The 27526-nt window shown below is 38.9% G+C and overlaps 1 protein-coding gene across 22 annotated transcripts in view; it reads left to right on the plus strand.

Moving 5' to 3' along the window:
• The window catches only part of LOC148041158 (uncharacterized), a 76557-nt gene extending 66832 nt beyond the window's left edge, over window positions 1-9725 (plus strand). For 5 of the 22 annotated variants that reach the window (XM_087677135.1, XM_087677137.1, XM_087677140.1 and 2 more), the window contains 3 exons: window positions 6361-6417; window positions 6600-6680; window positions 6874-7850. In XM_087677135.1, the coding sequence (XP_087533261.1) occupies window positions 6361-6417; window positions 6600-6680; window positions 6874-7559 (824 nt within the window). In that variant the 3' untranslated portion in view covers window positions 7560-7850. Of the gene's footprint in view, window positions 1-6360; window positions 6418-6599; window positions 6754-6773; window positions 7852-8648; window positions 8708-8812 lie in introns of those variants that run through there. The other 17 variants (XM_087677148.1, XM_087677146.1, XM_087677166.1 and 14 more) reach the window with 16 other exon arrangements.
• The last annotated feature ends 17801 nt before the right edge of the window (window positions 9726-27526 follow it).

A 27526-nucleotide genomic window follows, 5' to 3' on the forward strand; every position in this document is an offset into this window, starting at 1 on the left:
CATTCGACTGAGCTTGGAGGGATTCCAAAGTTCTCAGCTTGGTCTCCTAGGGAAGATTTCAGTGGAAGGAACTTGGAGGGATTTTGAGTTCTCGGCCTGGTATTCCCAAGTTCAGAGCTTCAGCCTATCCCAGTAATTTTGGAATTAATGTGAAAAGAAATACTGCAAGGGCTGCTGAGGTTTTGGACCCAATTAGTGTCAACTCATCTCTTCTCATGACAGCAATCTGGCCCTAAGTTGGTAAAGTTCTGAGTTTCATTTAAACTATTTATTTATATAAAAATTTAATAGTGTAATTAGTTGTAAATCAGGATTTTACCACCCTTCTCTGAAAGAAAGGTTGGAGAGAGAGAGAGAGAGAGAGAGAGAGAGAGAGAGAGAGAGAGAGAATTTATGGAAAAAAAAAGAGAGAGAGAGAGAATTATACCTAATCACAATGATGAATGTATTGAATGAATGAATGAAAGTACGATAATCAAATGTCCACACTGAATAATGACCACAATTGCACTTTCTTCCCCTTGGATGTGCATGTCTGCTTGGGATGTATCTTGTACTTATTGCAAAACATGTTTCAGCAGTTTCACTCTCTTTTCCTGTCGGAGCTTGACTGAGCTAAGAGTGGACCCGATGGATAACACACACACAGAGTAGAGAGCAGTTGAAAGGAGAGTAAGCACGACACCTTTGATGTTCGGTACAAAAGACTAGTGTACCTCTAGGTTTTAGATAGATATATATGAAAGTACAAATGTGCTAAGGGTGTGTCCACACCCGTCCACATATAAAAGGCACGATGGTCCTTTATTCCCAACAACCTCCCACCTAAAGGCTATGTGTCTTAAGAGGAGAAAAGAATCAGCTAAGTCTAGGTATGTACAAAGCTGAAATACATATACCTAACCAACTCCCATCATTTGTCGGCAATGAGCAAACCGTTTTGTTGGAAGACCCTTCGTGAGATCTGCAGGATTATCATCTTTATGCACTTTGACAAGCTCAATGCTCTTGCTGTCAAGTACATCTCTAATGAAGTGATACTTCACCCGTATGTGCTTCGTCTTTGCATGAAAGATGAGATTCCATGCTATCATGATAGCACTCTGACTATCAAAATGGAGAACAGGTAACTCTGTAATGCCAAGCTCTCCCACCAGACGTGAAAGCCATAAAGTCTCCTTGCATGCCTCAGTGGCAGCCACATACTCTACCTCTGTAGTAGACAATACAACACACTTTTGTAGCCTAGAGATCCAAGAGACTGCTCCTCCTGTGAAGGTAAACACATACCTAGAAGTGGACTTTCTGCAGTCTGCATGACTAGCATAGTCTGCATCCATGAAGCCAACGATAGATGTGTCTTTCCAAAGCAGATGCACAAATCCTTTGTGCCTTTGAGGTATCTCATAATACCTTTCACTACTTCCCAATGCTTTTTACCAGGGTTTTCCATATATCTATTAACCACTCCTACTGCAAAGACAACATCAGAACATGTAGCAACCATAGCATACATCAAACTGCCAACAGCTAAAGCATATGGTATCTTGGCCATTTCAGCCTTCTCATCATCAGATGTAGCGCTGTTCTTTGCACTGAATTTCACATATGGAGGCAATGGAACTCCAAAATTTTTCCCCCCCTCCATATTGAAATGCTGCAAAACCTTGGAGATATACTCGTGCTGAGATAGATAGAGTAATCCGTTTGACCTCTCTGAGTATTTGCATGCCAAGAATGCGATTTGCGTCACCAAGATCCTTCATGCCAAAGCTGCCATGAAGACTTTGCTTTAGTGAGTCCAAGGCATGAGTATCCCTGCCAGCAATCAACATGTCATCAACATACAAAACCAAGATAATCAGGTTGCGATCTGCTGCCTTCTTGGTGTACAAGCAGTGATCCACTTGACTTCTATGGAAACCTTGAGACTACATAAATGTATCAAACTTATTATACCATTCTCTTGGTGCTTGTTTCAGCCCATACAAACTCCTTTTGAGTTTACATACCATCTTCTCTTTCCCTTTTGCCACAAACCCTTCAGGCTATTGCATATATATGTCTTCATGCGGATCACCATGTAAGAATGCAATCTTTACATCCATCTGTATGAGCTCCATATCTTTAATTGCAACCAAGCCCAAAATGGTTCTCAATGTAGTCATCTTGACTACAGGAGAGATCTCATCAAAGTCAACTCCATGTTCCTGCTTGTACCCCTTCACAACCAATCTTGCTTTGTACATTAGCAAGGAACCAGAAGTAACCTTCATCTTGTAAACCCATTTGCATGAAAGGGTTTTTTGCCCTTTAGGCAACTGCACCAAGTCCCAAGTGCCATTTTTCTTAAGAGATTCCATCTCTGACAACATGGCTTTATACCATTTCTTGCTGTCCTGTCTATCCATTGCTTCCTTAAAGCAAGACGATTCACCATAGTCTGTCAACATGACATAATCAACCACATTGTTTGCACGAGGAACAAATCTATGAGGTTGTCTAGTAGCTCTAGATGATCTCCTAACCCAATGATCATTGTTTGTTGGTTGTTGAGCCTGCAAATTTTCATTTTCAGGTTGCTGTCTTGGCATTTCAGCCTGCAAATCAGCATCAACAGCTTGCTGTCTTGGTTGTTCCCGCACATCCAGTGGCTCATCACTATGGGCAATGGCTGGCTGATCATTTCCAGCATTATTTTCTGCATTTTCAGGTTCATTTACAGCAAGTATTTGCTGTTGTACAGCGAGCAAATTTTACTGTCCTAAAGATATATCTTCCCGGAATACAACCCTATGGACTTCCTTTGTTCTTTCGGGCTGTTTGTGCATGCAATCTTCCTGGAAGATAACATCATTGCTGCATACTACTTTTCTTTTCTCGGGATCCCATAATCTATATCCCATTTTACCTTCATCACCATATCCTAGGAAAATACATTTACAGGATCTTGGCTCAAGTTTGCCATGTTCTTCCTTACGTATGTGCACAAATGCTTCACAGGCAAACACTTTTAAGTGTGCGTACGAAGGTGGCTTGCTGGACCACACTTATTGGGGGACTCCCCCTTCCCCCCCCCCCCCCTCCCCAAGACCTGTTTGATTACCAATTAATCAAGTGTACGGCTGTCATAACAGTCTTTGCCCAAAAACTATTAGGTAGAGCAGTATATGACAACATTGTATGGACCTTATCTTGTATGGTTCGATTCATATGCTCTGCAACTCCATTTTGGGGTGGATTATGAGGGGCAGTGAGCTCCCTCTTTATCCCTTTGCTGTCACAAAATGCCTAAAAGGCCTTGGACACATATTCCCCACCATTGTCACAGTGAAGAGACTTAAGTGTCTTATAAGTCTGATTCTCAACCAGCCAAAAATTTTTGAAACTTGACAAGCACTTCGTCCTTGCTACGAATAGGGTAAACCCATATCTTCCGTGTAGCATAATCGACAAAGGTGACAAAGTATTTCTTTTCCCCTAAAGATAATCCTGGCATCTAACATACATCGGAATGTACTAACTTTAGAGGAGAAGATTTCAGCGAAAAAGACTTCTTATGAGACGTCTGTGCATGTTTACCATAAACACAATGATCACAATGCTCAAAATCAGCATAATGAAGACAAGGCAAGTAGCCTAAATGAGAAAGCACTTTTATTCCAATTTGACTCATGTGTCCCAACCGGCCATGCCACAAAGAAACACTTGGCTGCTCGGTCACGGCAACAACATGGTCACGCGCACTAGATACATGGAGAGGATACATGGTATCACTTTTACACACTCTAGATCCCTTACAGATCTTCCATTTCCCATCACCAAAGGTGGTATGAAATCCATGGTCATCTAGCTGCCCTGTGCTAATCAAGCTTTTCTTGAGCTGAGGTATATGCCGTACATGTTGAAGTGTGAAGACAGAACCATGCTGAAATTGCAATTGCACACTGCCAATACCTGCAACGTCACATGCATAGTTGTCCCCAGGATGGATAACACCATGTCGACCCCCTCTATAGTCAGAAAATCACTCACGATGAGGGGTGACATGAAAGGAAGCACCTGAATCGAGAATCCAGGTATGCATGTCATCATCTGTATCTGCAAGTAAAGCATGTGCACCAAGATGTGAAGAGACAAAGAGCACATCATTCCCACTGTCACTGTCATGAGTGACTACATTTACCTCTTCAATCTTGACATTGCTCTTCTTAGGCTGACTCTCTTTCTTCTCTTTCTTGCTATCATCTGTCTTCTTGCCCTTTCCTTTCTCTTTCTTCCATTTATAGTAGTCACGTTTAAAGTGACCCTTCTTGCCACAATGAAGGCATTCAACATCTTTGCCACGTGATTTACTGCGTCCCTTGCTATCAGATTTGCCTTTCTGTTGTGATCTGCCTCTAGTATGCAAAGCACTGGAAGACTTACTAGATGCAATGTTCCGTCGATTCATTTCTTCCATGAGTAGAGCACTCTTTACATCAGCATACAAAAGCATCGCATCGGAATTGCTCATAGCACTCCTAAATGTATCGCAACTCTCTGAAAGATTGCAAAGCAAGAACGTAGCCTTAAACTCTTCATCAATCAAAAATTTCAAGGCAACCAACTGGCTGAAAATGGAGCTTAACTCACTCAAGTGAGTAGACATTGCCTTGTTGACCCGCCGTCGCACACTCGTCTGCCGGCCCGTCACGCAGGTCGCCACGCATCCATCCATAGGCCCATCACGCAGGTCGCCACGCACCCGTCTGTTGGCCTGTTGCCCAGTTGACACCGTCGCCTGTCAACTGTCCGCGAAGCCGTCACCCGTTACTCACGTTGGTCATGTCTACACGGTCGTCACGTCCTGTCTGTCACGTCCACGTTGAGATCGGTTGCGTGTCGCCTGGGCCTGGTCACCTGCAGCGTGTCACCTAGGCCTGCTACCCGTCGAGCCTGTGTGCAATTCGTGCAACACCTGCAACACCGCCCTCTAGTCCGACTACCTTTCCTGCACCTACCAAATACTGACGACTGGTGCTTGAAGCTCCTACTCGTCTATAACTCAGCCTGATGACTGTTACTGACTTCGGAAAGCGTGCACAACCTATGAGCTTTGATACTAGTTTGACGAAGCCTGACTGAGCTAAGAGTGAACGCAACAAATAACACACACAAAGAGTAGAGAGCAGTTGAAAGGAGAGTGAGCATGACACCTTTGATGTTCGGTACAAAAGACTAGTGTATCTCTTTAGGTTTTAGATAGATATATATGAAAGTACAAATGTGCTAAGGGTGTGTTCACACCGTGCACATATAAAAGGCACGATGGCCCTTTATTCCCAACATTTCCACCTTTTGTGTTTGGGTTTGTTATTCCCAATGACCTTGGTTGTATGTTAGTAGTGCCTGCATATGTGGGCATTTTTGGCAGCTTTACCTTTGGGTCCATGTATCCGTGATTTTAAAATAGCAATCTGGACCTGGCAATGATGTCCTAGAAGGGAGATTATGTTTATATGTTACATTTGGATAGTGGTGTGCCATCAGGTCATTGAGATGCACATCATGAGAGGGATCTTGAAGCAGCTCAGATTGTATGAGAATGGCTAACAATCATTTTCATTAATATGGGCCTCAAGACCCTTGCTCTCAGGTGACTCACGGTATCATTGCATGGCTCTGCCAACTGCAATCCTGGAGTCTTATCTCACCTCATGTGTGCAATTAACATCCCAAATACAATCATTTTGCTTCCTTTGCTCATTTGGCTTGTCTTTCTACTGCCATCCGACTCTTCATGTAACCAATAAAAGAATCTTCCACTTGAAATAATAAACAAAAATTGCCCGTGCTCATATGGTTTGGAGCCTTTTTTGGGTTGAAAACAGCTGCTAATCCATAAATGTCTGCTTGTTTTCTTGTCTGCAAAGCCCTAAACAGTGCAGGCCAACCCAGGCAACTTACTCATCACCTATTGAGCCCCTCTACATGAGGGAGAGCGGGATGAAGAAGGTTGGACCAGTAAGGCAGCCACTATGATAGACAGTGGGTACCTTCATTAGTTATTTGGTAAAGGTGTTGTGAGAAACATGGAAGATGTTCAGAAGTCTTTTCTGCCAAAACCCTACGAAAGCCATCATTTTTTCAAAGGTCATAGTAGGGGTGCAAAGGAACCAGGAGTGGGATTTTCTTTAATGAGATTGACATTTAGCTTCACTATCACTGGTCATAGTAGGGGTGCAAAGGAACCAGGAGTTGGATTTTCTTTAATGAGATTGACATTTAGCTTCACTATCACTGGTCCCAGCTCTTTCTGCTAAAAGTGCCCTTGAACACCTTTTGTTCTCTGCTTCTAACATCTGTTGTTGTGTGCAGACCAAACCCAGTCAAAAGACTTTCAAGATCTGCCACCTGGATTTTGGGGGAACTCAGGTACAAACATTTCGTTTTAAAAATTGTTAGTGCCCTTATACTTCTTTGCTCCCTTCATTTGCATCTGGTTGTGTATTAAATTTCCAGATCCTTATGCATTTAGTATCACGTCTTGTTTAGTGCTTTCAAGAATGTCTGTTCATGTGGTTTTGAATCACAGGGTCTTTAATGACGTGTTTCAGGTCATTGCATGTCACACATTGACAACTTATGGATGGCAAGCAAAACGTCAGCTGAGTTTGGAAAGCACAGAACTTACCAAGGCATGCATACTAAAACATCGTATGCCACTTGAGCATGTTATATGTTCTTGTGTCTTTGTTTTTAACCTTTAACTGATTGCATTTGTCATGAAGGTTGCCTAAGGTTTTGCACCATCACTGTAAGTGTTTTCATATGCCAAGCAACTAGTATGGTCTTGCAAATTGTTGTTCTAATTCATTATGCCTTTAACAGAAGAGAGATTCCAAGGTATGAGACGAAGTAAGGCTACACCACCAGACCAGATTTTCATTGCAGGCATACCGCATGGTTGTGTAGAAATTGAGGATGCTATCTTTAGATGTGTCAGTGACATGCTAAAAGGCTTCCAGTTTAGACCAATAAGAGCAAAGATTCCTCGTGGAGTTAATGCTTATGGAGACCATGCATTTGTCATATTTTCTTGTGAAGCTGTTGCAGCTATTTTCCTTGATACATATCATGCAAATCCATCTGCCTTCAGCATTAATGGTAAACAATTGTTTGCTGCAAGGAGTTTTCATCTGATGAGACAAGATGCTGAGCTTCGAAAGGCTATTGGTAACAGGCTGAAAGGGATTTCTTGGGTTCCTAGCCAAATGCTTTATTTGGGAAACGTTCCTAGCGACTGGCATGATGAGAAAAAGCTAGCATCTCACATCTCCACCATGATTGGAATGACAGCTGATTTTACAGTCCTTTCTGTTTACAGTTTTCCCACTTTGCCAGATGTTTATATTCAAATGCAATCTAGTACATTGGCTGACTGTATTGTATGTAAGTGTATGAGTAACCCGGAACTTTTGGCTGAAATAAGCCCTTCCCTCTTCATCTGCAGAAATTTGGAAATTCTACCAAAAGCTGCATGTATTCATGGTCTGGTTGCATGTAATACGGTGTAAGGGTTGTTTCTTTACCCAGTGCTTCAGACTTGAAACTTCCTCTACTGCCAAGAAGCATTAAAAGGTAGATGAACAAGTCATGGCCAGATTGAGCATTTGACCAATGCTGAAAAGCTGAGAAATAGCATCTAGCCTTCATTTTTGTTAGGGTATTTAGTCCCCTCAAGAGTTCTGATAGCAGTAAACAACATTCTTGTGAGGTTTGTAAGCTTTTGGAAGTCACAGCAGGGCTAGCAGGGTTTGCCTCTGTTGGGGAATATAATAGTTCTTTGTCTACACTGGCTATAGTTGCAATGTGATTTTCCCTATTCAATTGTCTGTTTCTCCATAAAGTTTGCATCAAGGAGTGTCTTATGGATCTTTGTCGCGGTGTTTCTATAATGTTGTAAGCGACAAAAAGCTGCAAATCCTTGATGACTCTTTCTTTCGAGAATAATCAAGAAGTTTGTGCTTGATGGCAGCTCATCTAGGTTATGTGAACAGTGTTTTCTCAAACTACACAGCCTTGAGATGTTGGCTCATTTTGACATGCAATTAAGAACCAAGCCTTTCTGTGATATTAAAACACTTGACAGCCCATTATGATATTTTGGGAACCAAGCCTTTCCATGAAAATTAAATATTGTGACGTTGCAGATTGTGCAATGTGTATTATGATCTTTTGGCTGGTTATGGCATTTGACTTTGGGTAGGATTTATCCTTCTGTCAAGCTGTGAAGAGAAAGGTGAAATAGATCATAGAAAAGTGGCATTATGATTATGATTTCAGCAGGGACAGATAAAGAAGGGGCAATCATGAATATGATTGCAGAAGGGAATAGGTTACATAGTGGCCGGATATACCAAAAACATAGCTTTATTTCGTAAGTTATTCAATTATCAATTAAGGTATTTCAACACTTGATTTCATGCATCAAGACCCCTACCTAGCTCTGATTGAAGCACTCAAAAACCTGCAGCATGAGTGTAGTATTTGCTGCAATGTTGCAAACAGCTCTTTGGTTTTTGTCATTTATTTGCACATCTATTTATTGTTGAATGCATCAATCTCTCAAGAGTGTCACTACTAAAGAAGAAATTTATTTACAGGGATGCATGCAGGTGCAATATCTCAATGTTCTATTTCTAATAAACACATGGGCTAAAAGGTATTTCAACACTTGATTTCCTGCATCAAGACCCCTACCTAGTTGATTGAAGCACCAAAAACCTGCATCAAGAGTGTCACCACTAAAGAAGAAATTTATTTACAGGGATGAATGCAGGTGCAATAGCTCAACGTTCTATTTCTAATAAACACATGGGCTAAAAGGTTGGTTCTCTTTGCTTTGGAAGTACCAAGAGTCATGCTTTCTATTGCATCTTTGGACACCTAGATGGGCGCCAGTAGCACAATTTGCACCAAGTCACTTCATAATCACTATGACCAATGCTACTAGCGCCCATCTAGGTGTCCAAGATGAACACTTTCAATAGCATAGGGAGGGATGCATGTGGACAATATGCAAATTTCCTAATAAACCCAAAGCTTCTCTTTTACACAACCTCTTTGATGTAACCAATATTCAGGTTGCTAGTCCGAGGTTTGATAGGAATTTTGAGCAAAAATCTATGGGTAGGTTTCCGTCAGATTGGAGGCATGAGGTTGAATTTTGGAATTGTAGGTCAAGCTATCACCCTTTGCTTTGATGGCCTTTATGATCTCTCTCTCTCTCTCTCTCTCACTCATTGGGATGTGGAATGAACTAGCTAGTAAAGACGTAAGGCCTTCAAATTTGAAATTATCCAAACCTTGAGTTGTGGAACGAAACGGCCAGCAAAAACGTTAAGTCCTTCCATTTTGAAAGTATGCAAACCTTGAGTTGTCCTTATTCTATCGATCCCTTCCTTCATGGGTACTCCGTAGGTGCTTCAAAGTTGTGAGAGACTATATGAAGCTTTGAAAGGCTATTGTCTTATCATTGACGATGAAACAAGAAATAAATAGCACACTCGTCTATATAAAAATATTTATTTATCTCCATGTATGTAAATGTTATCAAATATGCATTTGTATTTCAATAGGTAAATGTTTTGTGTATCTGTATACAAACTAAATGTGGGAATGTCTCATGTAATACCTACACATCTTTATTTCAAAGTGCTTATTGAAAATTAATTATTGATGATGATGCAATCTACAATGCCTCCCAAGTCTTCTTGTGATGCTCTTAAGGAGCACCTTTCAGCTAGCTTGAGCCATGGAGGATTACACATTGTCAATTGGCTTCGGTGTACTCTCCTTACTCGTGATTTCCATATTGCCAAGGTCACACTTCTTGAATGTTTTTGTGTAGAATGTGTTCGCTTGTATGTAATACATGTAGATAGTGTGCATGTGCAGGTTTTCTTTTAGTTTGTAAATTTGTAAATATATGCATAGATACAAGTGCATTGTATATGGTGCTACTTCACATGTATATACTTCTAGATATTGATATGTAGTTTTCTTGTATGTACTATATGTAGAGTTTGCGTATGTACATATCTCTACTTCCATATTTTGGTTACATGTTTTCATGGGTACCTTACATTGTAAAATGTTTAGATCTTGAACATGTAAAATGAACAAATTTGTTGTGTCATGACCTCTTGTATGCACTGTACGTTGACATCCATGAGGTCTAATTGTCTTAACATTGTACAAAAGATCATAATAGTGACAATTAAAGAACCAAATATCTGGAAGCAATTTATGAGTATTTTTGTGAGTTTCTCTTCAAGATTTGTTACCATTGTGGTATGTGGGATGTTGGTTTGGGAGCTAATTGTACTATTTCTTAAGTTCAACTTTGAACAAAGAAGTCACAAGGGCTAATTGACATGTTAACATTTGAATAGTTGGATATTTCGTCTATACTTTTGACTTAAGCTTATAAACTAGTACAACAATAGCCTTTCGAAAGGTTGAATTAGAGAGAAATATTCCATTTTGATTTTGATTTTTAAGAGTGTTGCAATAACTCTCTATCATGCCATGCAAGTAGCATGGTTATGATCCATTTTTGTATATGTAATAATCTAATTTTTCTTTGTAAGTATTTTATCCTAGCATCGTTCTCTTCCTCATTTGTCTTTGTTATCAATGTGCTATATTTGGTGTTTTAAGATCTTCAATATCCATAAATTATTTAACTATCACACAAATTGCATGGAAGAAGAGTCAAGCAAATCTAGTATAAAAAGGCAAGCATAAAAACCAAAAAGAATTTAAATTAAGAAGATTTGGATACAAGAAAGTACATAGATATTAGAATAGTGTGCACATTAGAGTTGACATCGCTAACATGAATTTGCATCCATGCACTTAGCATTTGAGAATGATGTATGTGGTAAGCCAATGTTGATGGTTATGCCTTTAGTATATGGATTAAAGTGAAACCAACATTTTTAACAAAAGGACTAGACCTTTTATATCATCATCAAAATATGTCATAAGGATTCTATGAAGAATTTAGACTCCAGTTGTTAAAATTTCATTAACAATTGTGTCATACACCCCTATAGTATGTAAAATATCATTATCAATGAACCTTAGGGACTCTTGTAGTTCAATATACAATAGACTCTAATCGGCTATTAGAATCCTAAAAAGAACTTGAATTGCAATGTTCAAATGGCTACTCAATAGTTCGAAATATCCAATGAGAGGTAAAGATTTTTATTTGCAAAAACAACAAATCAAATAGAAATGAAAATAGGCTAATCTTGAAAAAAAGCCATAGGTCTTAACGCTAGTCTTATAATTTGCCACAACGGTGGCTACATGCTAAAGATTAAGATAGTACAATGAATAGTACGATAAATAGGATGTTAGCCATTTGGTAGTTTTATTCAAAAAGATTGGGGCAAGAAGGGTTCAACTCCATTTTCTCTAGATGCAAGACTCAAACTTACATAATAATTTTACGTGCTATCACTAGCTTTCGCACATTCTAAGCAAATCACTGGTGTTATTGGAATAATCTTTTTTCTATGAGATTGGATGGCACCTTAACTAGATCCATGATAGATTTTATTTGATGGTTAAATCATTGATTTTGATGGCCTAGCTAAAATGATGTCATTCTTGCTATTTACTATTAAAGTCATATAAGTTGGCACACCTCTTGATGAAATTGCTTTGCCTTGGTTTATCACCTTGCCAAATTGTCTAGCTTGGTATGTTAAGGCAAGATGGGCAATTCATTTAGATCACCTAACGACAATGTCAGGCATGCTAAAGGACACGTTTTTATCCTCAATTCATTTCATTTTCTCTCCTCTCCCTAGGGAATTAAAACATGTGGCTAGGAAGCATGTTGTCGAGGGTTCGAATCTCTTTTGTTTCAGATTATGTTATTTGGTAAACATGCCTACATAATAACCATAAAGTGAATATAAAAGAGGTTGGAATGAATGGCAAACAAACTTAAAAGATCTTAAAGTCACAATGCATCAGTTTCAATTTCTTTTCCCTTTGAAAAAAAAAAACCTTTTTATTTGAAAATGATTTTTTTTGCGTATTGGATAAATAGAAAGATATATGAAGAAATTAATATAAAACTAGCTTATTGTATATACGTTTGCCCTGCAAACCCATATTAGTACTTTAAGAGTAGCTAATTCCTTTAAAAATGTACATACTTCCCTTAAAAACATAAGCATTTCAATGTAATGCATTTTATGGCATTTTCGACAATATTTAGTTACTGTATGTTATAGCTTTAAATATTAAGTTTTTGCTTGAAAAATTAAGATATGACTCGCCAATAGTTGGCCATTCTATGGCTCGTTTAGTACCTTGTGTTTTATAACTTTAACCACGTTATTCTCTAGGCTAAAGTTATTTAGTTTCAAATAGGATATGGCATGCCAACACTTTGTCATTAATGTATTTTATGGCATTAACATTAATGGCATGTCAACACTTTTCCATTTATGTATTTTATGGCATTCTCACTAATACCTTGTTTTCTAAAAAAGGTGAGTTCTTGTATTCCTCTTTGTGTGTGTTTCCTAGTGTTAAAGGTGATGAATAAAAGCCAACCATGACTAACAAAGGGAGGAATGAAATTTGATGTCCAATTTCATTATCTTTGAAATACATGTGCTTATGATACCAAGATTGGATGCGACTTTACCAAGATTGTAAGATAGTAGAGTAAAATATTTGGTAAAAGTTTCACTTGAAGATTCATTTTCTTCAAAAAACAAATTTTCAAAAGTGCATGAAATTTGGTTCAAAACAACACTCAAGAATATTGTTTGGAGTTCTCAAAAAAGTTAATAGTTTTTATCTAACTCCATAAATCTCTTCCCTCGTAATTTTTGGCAAGTATTGTAGTCTATAGCAAAGGTCCTATGTAATTGCCTTAAATAACCTAGTTTATACATTGGACCCATGTAGAATGAATGGATATCTAATGTTGATTAATATGAGTTTTAGTTCTAATCAAACTAGTATGGACTTATCTTTTTTCATAAAGAAAGGATATCAACTGTGTATATTGATCCATTCTAAGCATGTGAATCTTTTTCCACAAATTAGGGGATCTTTTTATAGTATTAAAACTAACTAAACCATTCGTTCTTTATTATGTACCTATCTAGTGAATCCTTGACAGTTCGATTTCAATATTCTATCAAGAGAAGTACCCATAAGACTCCATTCAGAACACCCATGGAACATTCAAACTTTGTGTCATGGGGTTACTTGAGTCTACTCTCACACAAAGGAAGCTTCGCTCCATTCCTATGAGAATCCACCTATAGCAAAGGTTTCTAATTGACTCTAAGGTCTCCTAACAAGTATTCTAGCATCTGTTACCTAGTCTTTATGGAGAGATCTCTAACATTTGTTGCTAGTCCTAGCATCCAGAGTGAATAAAAAACTCCTCAATAAAGAGCCTCGCAGCTAACCTTAGGGACGTCTAGCACCCATCTCCAAGAGTTTAATCTATGTTGATATAACCCTTATATTAGAATACATAATCATCCAAACAATCATTTCTAATGCGCGAAGTAGTTGTTAAAATATGTTTATACATCGAAATCCATTTTAGGTGCCATTCCCTCTAGCATAAGGTTCGGCTTGACATAACTAAGTAATCATGAACCTGTTGTAGGCATCACCCTATTATTTTGAAAGGAAATTTCAAACTTGGACTATTGTGGCATCTATTATCTAGTCCCCTCCTTAAAGCTTTTAATTCCTTCTTAGTTCAAATAAGTAACTTAAAGGGATTTCTATGGTTCCTTTCAACCATAACCTCTTCCTTGTTAACTTAGTTCAAATAGGTAACTTAAAGGGATTTCTATGGTTTCTTTGGACCATAACCTCTTCTTTGGTTATATGAGTCTTGTTACATGACTTGTTCAAAAGTCATGGAAAGTCTTCTTTGCAAGGGTCTTAGAAGAAAACCCTCTAAGTATGTAGGCTCCTAAGCTCCTTCCAAACCAACCTATCTTAACTTATATTTGTTCTTAAGCTTCGTAGTATGGGTAGTGCCTTACTACTTCAAGGGGATTGTGCTCCTTAGTTTAGAATACACTTATTCTCCTTATCCAATTATTTCTATGGACAATGACTTGATGATAGGGATTTTTAGAATGACATCAAGGTTGTTCAACCTTGTCAAGATTAGCTATCCTTTTTGTACATACACAATATAGCTTGATATGTCCTAATTTATCATGTTTCCTTCGAAAATAACCAAGTATTAACCTTAGATTTTCTTTTGAGTCTAACTCCCCTAAGGGAAAACCAAGTTATATTTAACTTAATGCTTCATTGAGCATAACTTAGGAAGGGAATTTTTAATACTGAATCTATAGGAGTGCAACTTTAATTATAGATTTTTTTTCTCTATTTAATGAACATTTTATTTTTTCTAATAAATTAATTAATTTAACTACCATAAGATAGCACACTATGCCAACACTAGTCGCATTACAATAGGGGATGCTCCTTTCAAAAATTTACTCCTAGACAACTAGCTCTTATAACTCATCTACTAAAGTCTCAAGACACCGTATGGATGTTGTACATTATCGTAACCTTTCAAACTAATATCCCTAATAGTTTTTGTTTTAAAATTATTTTTAAACACAAGGAGAGCACCTAGACTTAAGTTGATGGGATAAGGTTATTGTTTGCACATGCTATCTCTCGTTTGGCTCCTACATTCTTTCACTTTGGAGACGTCACCAATGCATGTACTCTCCTATTGTATCCCTTGTACCACTCTTTAGTGAGTCTTTGTTGGTCTTGAAAAACTCATGTTCTTGAATCTGAGGTTTCATTTAAAAAAAAAAGGCACAAAACAAAGGCATAAGTTATGGATATTAGAGGCTTGAGGTGCTTTGAATAGGTTGAGGATGGAGAGCAAGACTAGAGAGAATGTCACAAGAAGGTGTTAACCCCGATGCTAGATGGAAAAAAGAAAATTCAAAAATATGGAATAATACGAAAAAAGACAGCCATGTAAAGGAATAAGAGAAGAAAGGCCAAAAGCGCAAGGGCAACCTCAAAGACCAAGTCCAAAGGTGCCACTAAAATTCTGTAAAAGAGTGCCAAGCTTCTGGCTCTCTCCTATGCAAAGTGTAAAGTCTAAACGAGAATAGGCAAAGGGATAAGGCAACTAGAAGGGAATAGGAAAAGAGAACCTTGGCAAGATGCCTGGTCATGTAAAAAAGGGGATGGGTGCCCAAGGGATTTAGGGCTTGTATATAAACTCAAAAAGTGAATAAGAAGCTCATTCTTTGGGGTGTGGCAAAAGTGGTCTCTTCTTCTTCTCTCCTTGTTGCTTGCTTGTGGGTGCTTGAGAGAGGGAGTGTGAGAGTGTGAGAGAGTGAGTGTGTGAGGGCGAGGGATCTTGGAGAAGAAGCTCTCCATCATCTCCTCTCTTCTTCTTCTCTTCTATTGTCTCGCACACGACCATGGAGGATGGAGCTTGGAGGTGGAGACTTGAGGTTTCTTGAGCTCACACCTCAAATCGTGGAGCTACCGAGTTGCTCAAGGGAGGAGGCTACTCATTTGGGCATCAAGGTAAGCTCACTACACCTCGGTAGGATCAAAGGCACGTCGGTTAGGTGAGAGATAGCCATTTGTGCTCGATTGAAATGCTTGAAGCAATAAGTAGTTTGTGGGTCTTGGCGGGATGAGCGTGAGCTCCCACTACACAAGGGTGATGTTGATACTAATATACAGATTAGGAAGAGTCAATGATAGAATTCGATTGGAAGATGGAGAGAGTATTGACAAACATATCCATAGGCTAATTTCTTGAATTTGGTATGAGGGAGATAAATTGCAAGTAGGGAAGATCAAGGTAGAGCCCAATTCAATTACGCTTAGTGCCTCCTTGTCTTCAACTTGCTTGTCTTTGATTTATTTGCTTTTGTGTGTGTGTGTGCTCCCTTTGTCTCTCTATATATATCCCTACCTATTTATCTTTTTTTTTTTACAGAGAAGAGAGTTAAACATACCATATGGAGGTTAAAGAATGGGACACCTCATGATCATGATGGCTTAGTGGCAGAGCACTTTGCACATACTTGTGACATTCTAGCACCATTGATTGCTCATATTTTCTTAGGGATTTCCAACTAGTTAGTTAGATCATACAACTATACCATTATTCAAGAGTGGGGATCCTATGATACCCAGTAAGTAATTACATGACCATGGTTGGTTTCAGACATGGATATACCACATTGAACCACATTTTCACACTGAGAAAGGTCGAGCATGCGAGAAAAAAGAAATATTGTTGTTGTGTACATCTTCGTAAGCCATTTGATATGGTGCCATGTGTTGGACTCATTAGGAAGCTACAGAATATCACATCCTTGAGGAGATACAATGGAGTATCCATGGCCAATCTAGTGAACAAGTAGATTACAGGCCCTTAGGGGTATCTCAGCCTCAATCAATGGCACGATTGAGTAAAACAAAGATGGCCACTCTCATCCACTTTGTTTGGGTTCTACATATATGAGGTTTTAGATTACATTGATTGAGAGGGAGGAGTTGGAGCCATGATGTTAGATACTGATAATGCTCTATGCAGATGACATTGCCCTTATACTTGACTCATCTAAGGGACTACAAAGACACTTGGCCCTTATATTCAATACCTCAATCACTTAGGTAACAAGATCTCAGCATTAGTTCACATTTGATGGAGAGTCAATGGAGACTGACTAACAGTATGTATACTTAGGATTCACTTTCAAAGGGCCAAATTTTTCTTCAAGGGAGATATCAGGGCTCAACTAGCATCAGCATATGTAGCATTAGGTGCACTAGAGAGACAATGTGCACACATACAATTTCATGAACCATGCACCAAACTATGGCTCTTTGATACACTAGGTACACCCACACTCCTCTATGGGGTAGCCATTTGGGGCCTGAGCCTCCATCACATGAGACAGCCCTTGATAGATCATGATGAACTAGAGAGGGAGTTTTGTGATGGATGGGGATATATGGAGTGACCATTGGTCATGATGATATCATGTATGATATGAGAAAGGAGCTCAACCCCAAATGAGATCATCAAAGCAGAGATGGCAACAACACCTATGGTGGTTGAGGCCATGCTCCATGCAATGGCTTTTATACATAGATTATGGGAGCTTCTTCAATATAGATATCCACAGCTAGCATGGGATTCATGTAGATAATTAGCAACAAAGGATGATAGACATTGGTTGTACACTCAAATGGATACATGGATGAGCTTGCACAATTTGCAAATTGATAGGATAAACCCCTATGGTTACAACTTGGATTGCCCTACACTTGAACTTGGTTGATCAAGATTAAACCATGTCATCAAAGCATATATATTGAGACTAGAAATTGAGGGGACTAGGATTAAACCCCTTTCTCCACATGGCACAAGGATGCCACACTACCAAAGTCACTTCCTTTAGCTCTTTGAGAATGGATTCATTGTTTGACTAAGCTATATAGATAACTAGCTACCACATGGGATACATATGACTATTGGGTAGATCCGTACCTCAACACATCATCTAAGGATTGAGATAGGTAGGTGGGAAGATATGGAGATAGAAGATCACATGTGCCAACTTTGTGAGAGAGAGCTAGAGACAGAGGAGTATTACATCATCAAAATGTGACATGCTAAAAATGAAATACTGCAAAAGAAGCTAGAGTGGTGTGCAAGGCGAAATAGTGCTCATATAGGGATATTATGGGAGGATGAGATAGCACATGTCTAGCTATGTGGCTAAATGATACTCATATATCCAGTTTCACTCAATCAAGATCGATGGGTAGAGTATGTCATACATCACGGATGATATAGTATAAGGGTAGCATTGGGCTGGGCCCTCAACTCTATCAACTACTACTCATGTCACTAGCGGATCTCCCTCATCACTCTCTAATGTAGTATATGTGTCTAATACCCCTATATTTGTGGGCAACATGCTGCTGCTCTAATCTCCTCAACTCTCTGATGCATTCGTAAAATAGGATTTTATTTATTTCCTGCATATAATCTTTAAAAGGAATTCTTAATCGCAAAAATTCCAAGGGTTAATTTGGGTTGTATAGACACCCAATCACTCTCCTCACCCTATCATGTGTGAAGAAGGTGGTTGTGGTAGGGCAGGGATCTAATGGGTGGAGAATTGATGGAAGATGTGGTATATCATATAGTCCCCTTGCATAGGAGAGCCATGTTTCTGGGTCACTAATGGGTGTGGGGAAGCATGGCTCTTGCAATCTGTGCCATGCTATGGCTACATCTCTGCTCATGAATAAATGGTAGAGATCCCAATATTATTCATCCTCATATGTTGATCGTTTTGATGAGTCCAGGTCTTCATCTACCTTGCGGGCTTCTCTCCCTATAATGGTCCCTAATCATTTCTAAATCTGGAGATGCTTATACAGTTCTTTGCACTCATCATTGTACCATCTATTTTGAGGCATGGATCTGGTAGTGTATGTGGAGTGTGGAAAGCTTTGGAGGGTAGCTGAGTGGAGAATGGATTAGGTGAGCTAGAGGTGTGTGTCCCTAGGGAGGTTGTATGCTCAAATTGTGTGAGCGCATCATATATGTGATGGTTATATATGTCAGCTAGCTAATGCCTAAAATAGAAAGTGATGGACTAGCATTTGTGGGTGTGGAGAGGAGGATATGGTGAGGGATAGGTAGGTATGGCTTGCTCCAATCAAGCATGGTGGATGGTGAAGGATTTAAGCAGTTCCATCGTCTTGATGGAGCCTAGTACATAATTTGTTGTACTAGATCTAGTGGGTTGGAAGCAAGTCATGCTCTGGATCTAGGCCATTTCTTCATCCCATTTGTAAATGCTGAGATGGTGTCATGATCCTAGCTCTAGTAAGTATTGGTTGCTATAATGAGTACTATCCCCTCCATTATCAACGAATATCCTACATGCCCATGCCTCCTCTATATCTATCACCTATAGCCTCCCTGGATCCTCAAAATCATATGTGTCACACTATTTGCTCTACATCCTAACATTAAAATCTCCTACCATGAGAATCTCTCCCTATCTAGAATAATGTACAATCTCACATCTGATAAGTATGTGAAAGGGGACTCTCCTCCTCCATCCGCTCTTCCTCCTACTGTTGGGGCTCCCCAATGGCATATCTCAACCCTCGTGGGGGGAAGTAGTAGAGGGCAATATGTAGCATCTGATTGTGGGACATCTCTAGCCCGATTCACATGTATCATGCATCTGGATCTCGTGCCATGATGTGGACTCTATCCTATAGATCAGGCCTAATCATTACCGCCACTCTTCTTGATCCTTGAGTGGTGTCGTGATGTCTCATGCAGCTCCTGTATGTGGACTCCCATACATATCCCTATGCTTTGGAAAATTCCCTCTCAAGTCTCTGGTGTGTCTCTATGACCAAAATCAACTCACGATTCTCTGTCCTCCCTGGGTGTGTCCATAATGAGTTGTTACAATTCCATATTGTCATGTGTATCTCTCTGCAATGTCTATCTCATAGACCACGTGTCCCTATTCAACTTCCTTGCCATCAATGATGATTCAGCCATCTCTATACACATTTCCTTCTTGCCCTCCTTCCTAGCTTGGATTATTTTGGGCATGTTTGTGCACCTATGTTCCACCTACATCTTGATAAGGTCATCATCAAGGTAGTTAGGATCCCCTGGAAGTCCGTGTAGTATAGCTTTCTTCCTCGTGAAGGCCATTCTCTCCATTTCATCTTGAAACTTCAAGATGAGTGTGCACTTTTGTGGTTCCTTTCCAACTCTTTAGGCTTTTGTGTAGGGGAGTGCTTCTTCCCCTTTGTAACCGAGGCGTTTGCATAAAGTCTTACCATCCTTCTCGGGTGATGAGCCCTCTTTGTTAGATATGCCATTTACCCATGCATTTAGTCGCCTTGCTTGTCTCATCCTCTCTTCTTCTAATGTGGCATTCACAATGTGTACCTCCTCCTTTTGATTGTCTTCCTCCACCTCTTTTTTTATGTTCTCCTTCACTACCTCTACCCACCCTTGTTGCATTGCCTCAGTGGTTGTGATCGCGTCATCTAAGACCTCTCCTTTCTCTCATTCAGTGCTCTTGAATGTTACGATCTCCTCTTTTAGTTTGCTGGATTTCGGTTAGCATGGCTACCTTCTCATTGTTCCATTCTTCAACTTCACTTTCAAGTATTTTAATTTTTTCTAGTAGGCCTCACTTCACTTGACTAATGCTATTGCCCAAGGCTTCTTTTTGTATTGTTGATGAGCATTTTCAATGCTTTCTCTAATGTGTCTAGCTTGGCATCCACATTTTCCATCTTTGATCTCTGTTTCATGATTGGATCTTTATTTAAGGTCTAGGTTGTTACATGATTGTCGAAGCAGCATAACCAAGGCCCCCCATAATGATGATGGATGTGTGGATACAGGCAGGGTTTGCAAATAGTGGGTTGTTATTTCAACTCTCCCTCCCACTAATGATGGTTCCAACAAGGAAAAGGAAAAGTTGAACTCATTATTCATTGTGTGGTGACTATAGTGCAACTCTAGTCAACTTGAAGCTGAGATGATGATGATAGTGAAGATCTCATTCATTTCATTGAAGAAGAGAATTAACTATAAGCTTATAAGGCTCTTTTTTTTCCTCTTTAAAAAGAAACTTAGTTGTTTACCCTTGGAACTTATTTCTCCAAAGCCCCCAATCCATGTGCTTATTATGTTTGAGGACATTACAACCCCAAGGACATTATATCCTCTCCTCCTTCGTGGAATCAAGATGTCCTCATCTTGAGAAAACTTAGGGATTATTGTTTTCTATGGTGAGTTGTTATTGTATCATTGGATATGTGGGTTAGGACCCACCATGCTTCCATTGTGCTACCCTAATTACACACAAATACTCAAACTTCAAAGCAATATAATGAATTCAAGGATAGCTTTATTACAATATGTTGTGGCTCAAGTACTATTGCAAAAATAGAGTCTATTACAAGTATAAGATTTATTTCTATCTCGTGAAGATCTTTCTAGGGTGTCTACTAATCTTCAAAGGTTACAATGGGCTCTAAATCACCAATTCTTGGAGTATACCAAATGTTGAACTTTTACAACTTTTTTTCTCTGTTAGTTTCATATCTTCTTAATCTAGCTCAAGAAAATATGCTTGGATATATCCTAGATCATTACAATGGAAGCATCGAGATTGGAACGTCTCCTAAAGATGTTCCCTAACTCTCCACACTTGCGGCATTTCTTTCCTTGGTCCTTTAGATCATCAGAGTCTTCCCTAGTGTCCATTGAGAGATAGTTATCTTCAAGAAGTTGGCCTCTATTTGGTCCAATTAAAATGTTAACTTTGAGGAGGGTAGCCTAAAGAAACATGGGCTATATCATCTCTAATTTGGTGTCCATTGGGGGATGCAATCCTTTGTAATACTTGGCTACCTATTGGGTGATATCCATGGTTAGGATATACATTTAGAGTGTTTAAAATTGGGAATTGTGGACTTCCAATCTCAATCCCATTTGGCATAAAACTCATTCATTTTCATGTTGTGATAAGATGGTGGAAGGTATCTTCCACACACATCTTCTTTCAACTACTCCCAAACAAGTAGTGGCCAAATCTAAGATGTCATTGGCTCTATACCACTACTTCCACCATTGGCATACATCTCCTATTGATCAATCTTCCCTTATCATGGCCTATTTTGAAGGATTATTTTTAGCAACAACTAATCTTCCATCCTCTCAATCCATATCTTGGCATCAATCTCAACATCTTTCTCCTTACTCTATCAAACTCAGGTGGCTCAACTTGCTTAAGAGGAGATTTTTTCTCTTAAGTTTCGATAGGATTAGCAATTGGTGTAACACCCTAGATTATAGCGCAAAAAAATAATAATACAAGCTATTCAAGCTCCCCTATAAAAATTTATGCATCCTTAATGTAAGACTTCAAAGAAATCAATCTTTTGCACAAATGGATGGAAGAGAGACATGTATTATTCATATCTATAATAGTAAAAAAGGTGATATATCATAGTAAGGATTTTTTTTACAAGTCTTATTTTATGAAACTTGGAATACATCAATGGTTTTATAAACTAAAGGCTCAACATAAATACCTAAGGTTCTACAATGAGAAGGAAGGTCTAGAGACAACCTTCTTTACAACAATTGTGGATGTTAAGAGTAGCCTAAGCAACACTCTTGGCCAAAATAACTTGAATCACTTGTTCATAGTGTATTAGTTTTGTTGACAAGTTATCCACTATGTGAAGGATAGGGTTTAATTTAGATTCTTAAAAAACAAATAAGTGAAAAACTTTAATACTTTCCATCTTCCCAATTCACTTTAGGTTTGTGTGGAGATGAGCAAAGTTATCAATGTTGATAAAGTAGTACATGCTATCAAGCATCCAATTCCTTTCACAATGCAACAAAGATGGGTCGTAAATTCTATCCAAGGTGAGAATAATTGGATCTCTCCAAAAAAAAATCCCAAGAGTGCATGGCTGAAGTGAACATACTCCAAAACACTAAGAAGCACAACTAGACTTCATCATCCTGAAAATCCATTATTCATTAGAAGTAAAGAGATTATTTCACAAGGAGATTTTCATCTTAAACATCTTAAACAAACTTCCAAACAATTCTATCTTAGTTCTTTAACTACAATTTCATTTTCACATGTAACATGCCTACATAACAAATACTTGATGGCACAATTTTGATATCCAATAAAGAGAAATACATAAGTGACTCCATCTAGAGCTCCCTCACAATATTTAAAATTTTTGGCCTATGGTTGCCTAAGTCTATCATCGCAAAGAAATCTAAAGGTTTTATAATTGGCTCTAAGGACTCCTAACAAGTTCTCTAGTGTTGGTTATGGGTAGCTACTTATAGGAGATAGCTATGGACCAAAGAAAATCTGTGTTGCAGTTGATTTAAAGAGAGTGAGAAACAAGAGGGAGCTAAACACATTGACCCTCTACCTATAGGGTAAAGTCTCACTCTCGTCCCGTAAAATGGCACTAGGTTAGATTCTAAGATGACGCTCTAAGATAGCCAACATTTAGCTCTACCTAGAAATTCCTAATCTAATGCATTCTTATGGAAAACCTCTCTACTAAGCAAGACCACCCTGCTATAAAACAGATCCATTGAAAGGTGGAGCAAGAGTAAGAGCACAAGCGGAAGCAAGAGAATGCAAAGGTATGGAGGTTTAAGCAAGAGAGAGCAAGACGATATGTGGGAACTCCAACAATCACAATGTGTGACTTGCCTTCCCTTGTTCTATTGTCATGGAAAGAATGAAGAATAAAGTAACAATGATGTGTGGCCACAACCTACACTATATAGGTGTGGGTGCATTATGTATAAAGTAAATGTAAGTGGCTAGGGACATGTGGCCTTTAACCCCCAATACTTCTAGCTTCTACCTCGAGCCAACATCCTCTTTGGTACCCAAACTCAACCATTCTAATTGATTTCAAATGGCTACTCATCAAGAGATCTTACTTCCAAGAGCTACATCTAATCCACATTATTCTTTTTGCTTCGCATCCCAAGCACCAAACAACTCCAATTTTTGCAGTAATCTTCCAACAAATTTAACATTCAAATCAAGCTCCAATGACAATCAACACTCTCCTCATAGTAAGCAGCAAAGCAATAGGCTAAAACATGAAAATGAAAAAAAAGTAAGGAGAAGTGCAAATCAAGAAAAGAGCATGAGGCATATATTTTTCAATCAAATCTCACAATCATATAATTAATTGTAATATTATTTTAAAAGGTACACATAGCACCTGTGAACATTGTATTTTTTTTTAATCGAGTACAAAGACCTATAGCTCGGTAAGGGTGTGAGTACAAGCTTTCATTCTCTTTCGTGATGGTCGATGTCATCTAGTATATATGCATGAATCATGAGAGACGAGCCAAAAGCCAAATAGGAGAAGAGGTAGGAGAAGAAGATAAGAGAAGTGAGAAGAAGAAGAAAAAGGTAGGAGGAAGGAAGAAAAAGAATAAGGATGAGGATAGGAGAAAGAGAAGAGCAAGAAGAGGCCATCATTACTAAAAACCTAAGAGAGCACCACTCCTTCTTGTGGAAGATTTGTCCACACTCTTGCCTCTAACATGCATGGAATGGCCCCTTCTTCTCTCTACAAGGTCTCCAATCTCACAAGGAATCCTCCTAGCTATTTGAGGCTTCCAATCAAGATTGACAAGGCTCGGAAGCTAGCGTATGAGGACTCCCTATTCGTGATGGCCCCAAAGAGACAATACTCTAGAGCAAGAAGCACAAGAGTTACAAAAGCCAAGGGCTCACTCATGCGTGGCATACCAAACTTCTTATGCATAGGCCTAGTCTACCTACCATAAAGACAATGATCACAAGAATCAAAATGAGAATAGTCAAGGGAGGCGGTAAGTACTGCAAACCAGAAAGCATTTTCATTCCCTTAACAGACATGTGACCCAAATGGGCATGCCAAAGAGATACATGAGGTAAAGACCCCACATACAAAACATGATCAACTGTAGATCCAAAAACAACTAAGGGGTAGAGGCTGCCAGCCTTGGCCCCCCGCAAGCACAAGCCACGAGTAATTTTCCATTCAGAGTCTCCAAAAGATACATGATATCCTGCATCATCAAGCTGTCTAGCAGACATGAGACTGCGTGTCAATGCAGGTACATGATGTACATCATGCATAACAAAACTGCTGCCAGAAGGAAACTGCAACCTAACATCACCAATACCGAAAATCTCAAGAGACATGTCATCACCCAACTGTGACTAAGATGAAGTATCTCTGCATTACCCATTAGACAATGGTGGCCAGCAGGCTACAGCCAACTTTGGTAGGTTGTGACCTCATTTTGGTCCAAAATTTTGAGGAGAATGGAGAAAACACGAGTAATCGAGGTTAGAATGGGGTTTAGTATGGGTTACTTTTGAGAGGGAATGGGTTACTCTTGCAAAATAGTCTTTCTCTCTTCTGCCCCAAGCTTCCTTCAACCTCCATAGCCAAAACCTCCATCCTCTCTCTCTCCCATGATCTCTACTATCAAAATGGACCTGATAGCTTAAGCCTCCATACTCTAAACTTCCCATTGAGTACCCAAATGGCTTATTAGCCAACTCTTGATTTCATAGTACTTCAACGTGCATTCATGCTGTGTGCACCAAAAATGTAGGGTGATGTACTACTCATGATCATGAAGATTTTTGAGCTCTTGTAGCTCATCTCAAGTTTCTTATTGATCAACTACAATGCCTACTCCAACCTATGGAGAAGGCTCAACCATTCTTTTCCCTCCCATGATTCTCATAAAGCCTAACAGGGACTGTTATGGATAGCAAGAAAAATCTTGGCAATATCTCTTCATGATCAAGGGGCTTTTGACAAATACCACTTCCTGAGACCTCTATATAGAGGATAGAGCCAACATTGCAAGGATTTCCCATCACAGTTGAAGAGTGGAGCTGATTCTTGGAGGTACCATTGAAGGGGCAGTCTATGCTATTTCCAAAGAAGCAATTAGTGGATTCTTTTCCAACTTTTGAAGTCTTCTTGAAGCCTACTTCACACCTAGAAGAGCAATCATCAACTTCTAATCAAGAGGCATCCATATTGAAGCACTCCTCATCAAATCTTGGATCCAATGGTTCATGGGAGTACTCTTGATGAAAAATCTTGATCAAGAAGCAGCAAATTATCATTGGAGAGCCTAATTTGGACTTTCTTGGATCATTTGAAGCTAAAGACAAGACATATTTGTGAGAGGTATCAACATCAACCACAATCTTCACATAAAAGCATAAGAGGTACTTTCAATCATCTTTAATATCTCCCTTTTGAATCCTATTGCTAAGCTAATCCAATTGGTGGAAGAGGTATTAAAATGATTAAGAATTCCAATCATTTTCTCAAATGCATTTCATGAATAATCCATAGAGCTACCTTAGTGATTAATCATTGCTTGATCACTTTCATTCACTGAAATAATCACTCTCAATGCCTCTAATTCTCATCCATTTTGCCCTAACCTTGACATTGAATTGTTTGCCTCTTGTTTCATTGCCATGAATGAAAATTTTGCCCAATGGTAAGTGAAATAAAAATTGTAAAGTAGTGAGTCACTGCTACAGGTATTCCTTACATATCCCCATTTCATTTTCAGCCCAATTCCATTCAAGTTCTTGCATATCATGAAATGGCAATCAAATTCCTTTCAATACATGCATTTCATGTTGTCTTCTTAGCCTAGCATTGAACTTCCATGTATATACCCATGAGAAAAAGTGGATGTCGGGTGAGTTGGTAGGACAAAAGAGAGATGACCCTCCCCTACTGACGAGGACCCTGAAGGGGAGCACAACCCGGCTTGAGAGGGAAATTTTTCACACCCCTCAAGTTTCGGATCCCATGCATTTAAAGTTTAGGTGCAAGTTGCATTTCAAAAGCACAAGAATTTAGCCTATAGCATGATGTATTTGTCATTGTTTTCATGATGTATGGGTGGAAAATGTATGTGACAAATGTATGGAAAAGGTAGGACAACATGCAAAAGAAAAAAATGCATGATAACATAATGCAATGCAATTGGCAAGTTGGGACAGAGTTATGCTGAGCAAGATGTATGTTACTTGTGGCATTTGTACTTTGGTTCAGCATTAAAGAGTTGGGATAGGGTATGCAAACAAGGTCTCATTGATTGGATCCCTATCTTGTAGTCTATAGTGGGATTATTCAACCATTTTGTTTCTTGCAGAGCTCATTCTCAGTTTTACAATTGTATGGAGTTCCTTTGCAGGTCTACATAGTTGGTACATGCATGAAATTGATGATACAAATCATTAAATGACCAAAACACGGTATTCACAAGTTACAAGAAATTCCAAATAGCTACAGTAAATTACTTACAGAAATTTTGTACTCAACCATTTTCAATACTTAATAGCTCATTTGAAAGGGAACATCCTAAGCTTTAAATAGAGCTAAAAAGTTTGTCATTTGGATCACTAGAGCTCAAGATATTTGAGTTTTTCTTATGTTGTACATCCAAGATAGGATGTCACCTATGGCTAAAAATTAAAAAAATGACCCCACTATGGACACCATCAGTGAAGGTTTAAGGGACTGTTAGCTAGATAGAGACAATGAAGCTTCACAAGAGGCTATTTACCATGAAAACCATGATAATGAGGAGCTAGAGATTAGTTCAACACATGTACTAAACAATCAAGTGAATGGGGTTGGCACTACTCATGTCTCTATTGATTCTAACACTTTTCAACAACTCTCCAATGACATAAAGGACACGAAGTTGGCATTGACAATATTGTGGCTCTCTTGAGTGAGATGATATTACCTACTGCAATTCCAAATGCTCCAAGTCCTCCCATTGTTGAAG

Source organism: Lygodium microphyllum, chromosome 1 (assembly GCF_053477565.2).
Source record: "Lygodium microphyllum isolate KBCC chromosome 1, Lygodium_microphyllum_v1.1.10, whole genome shotgun sequence".
NCBI lineage: Eukaryota > Viridiplantae > Streptophyta > Polypodiopsida > Schizaeales > Lygodiaceae > Lygodium > Lygodium microphyllum.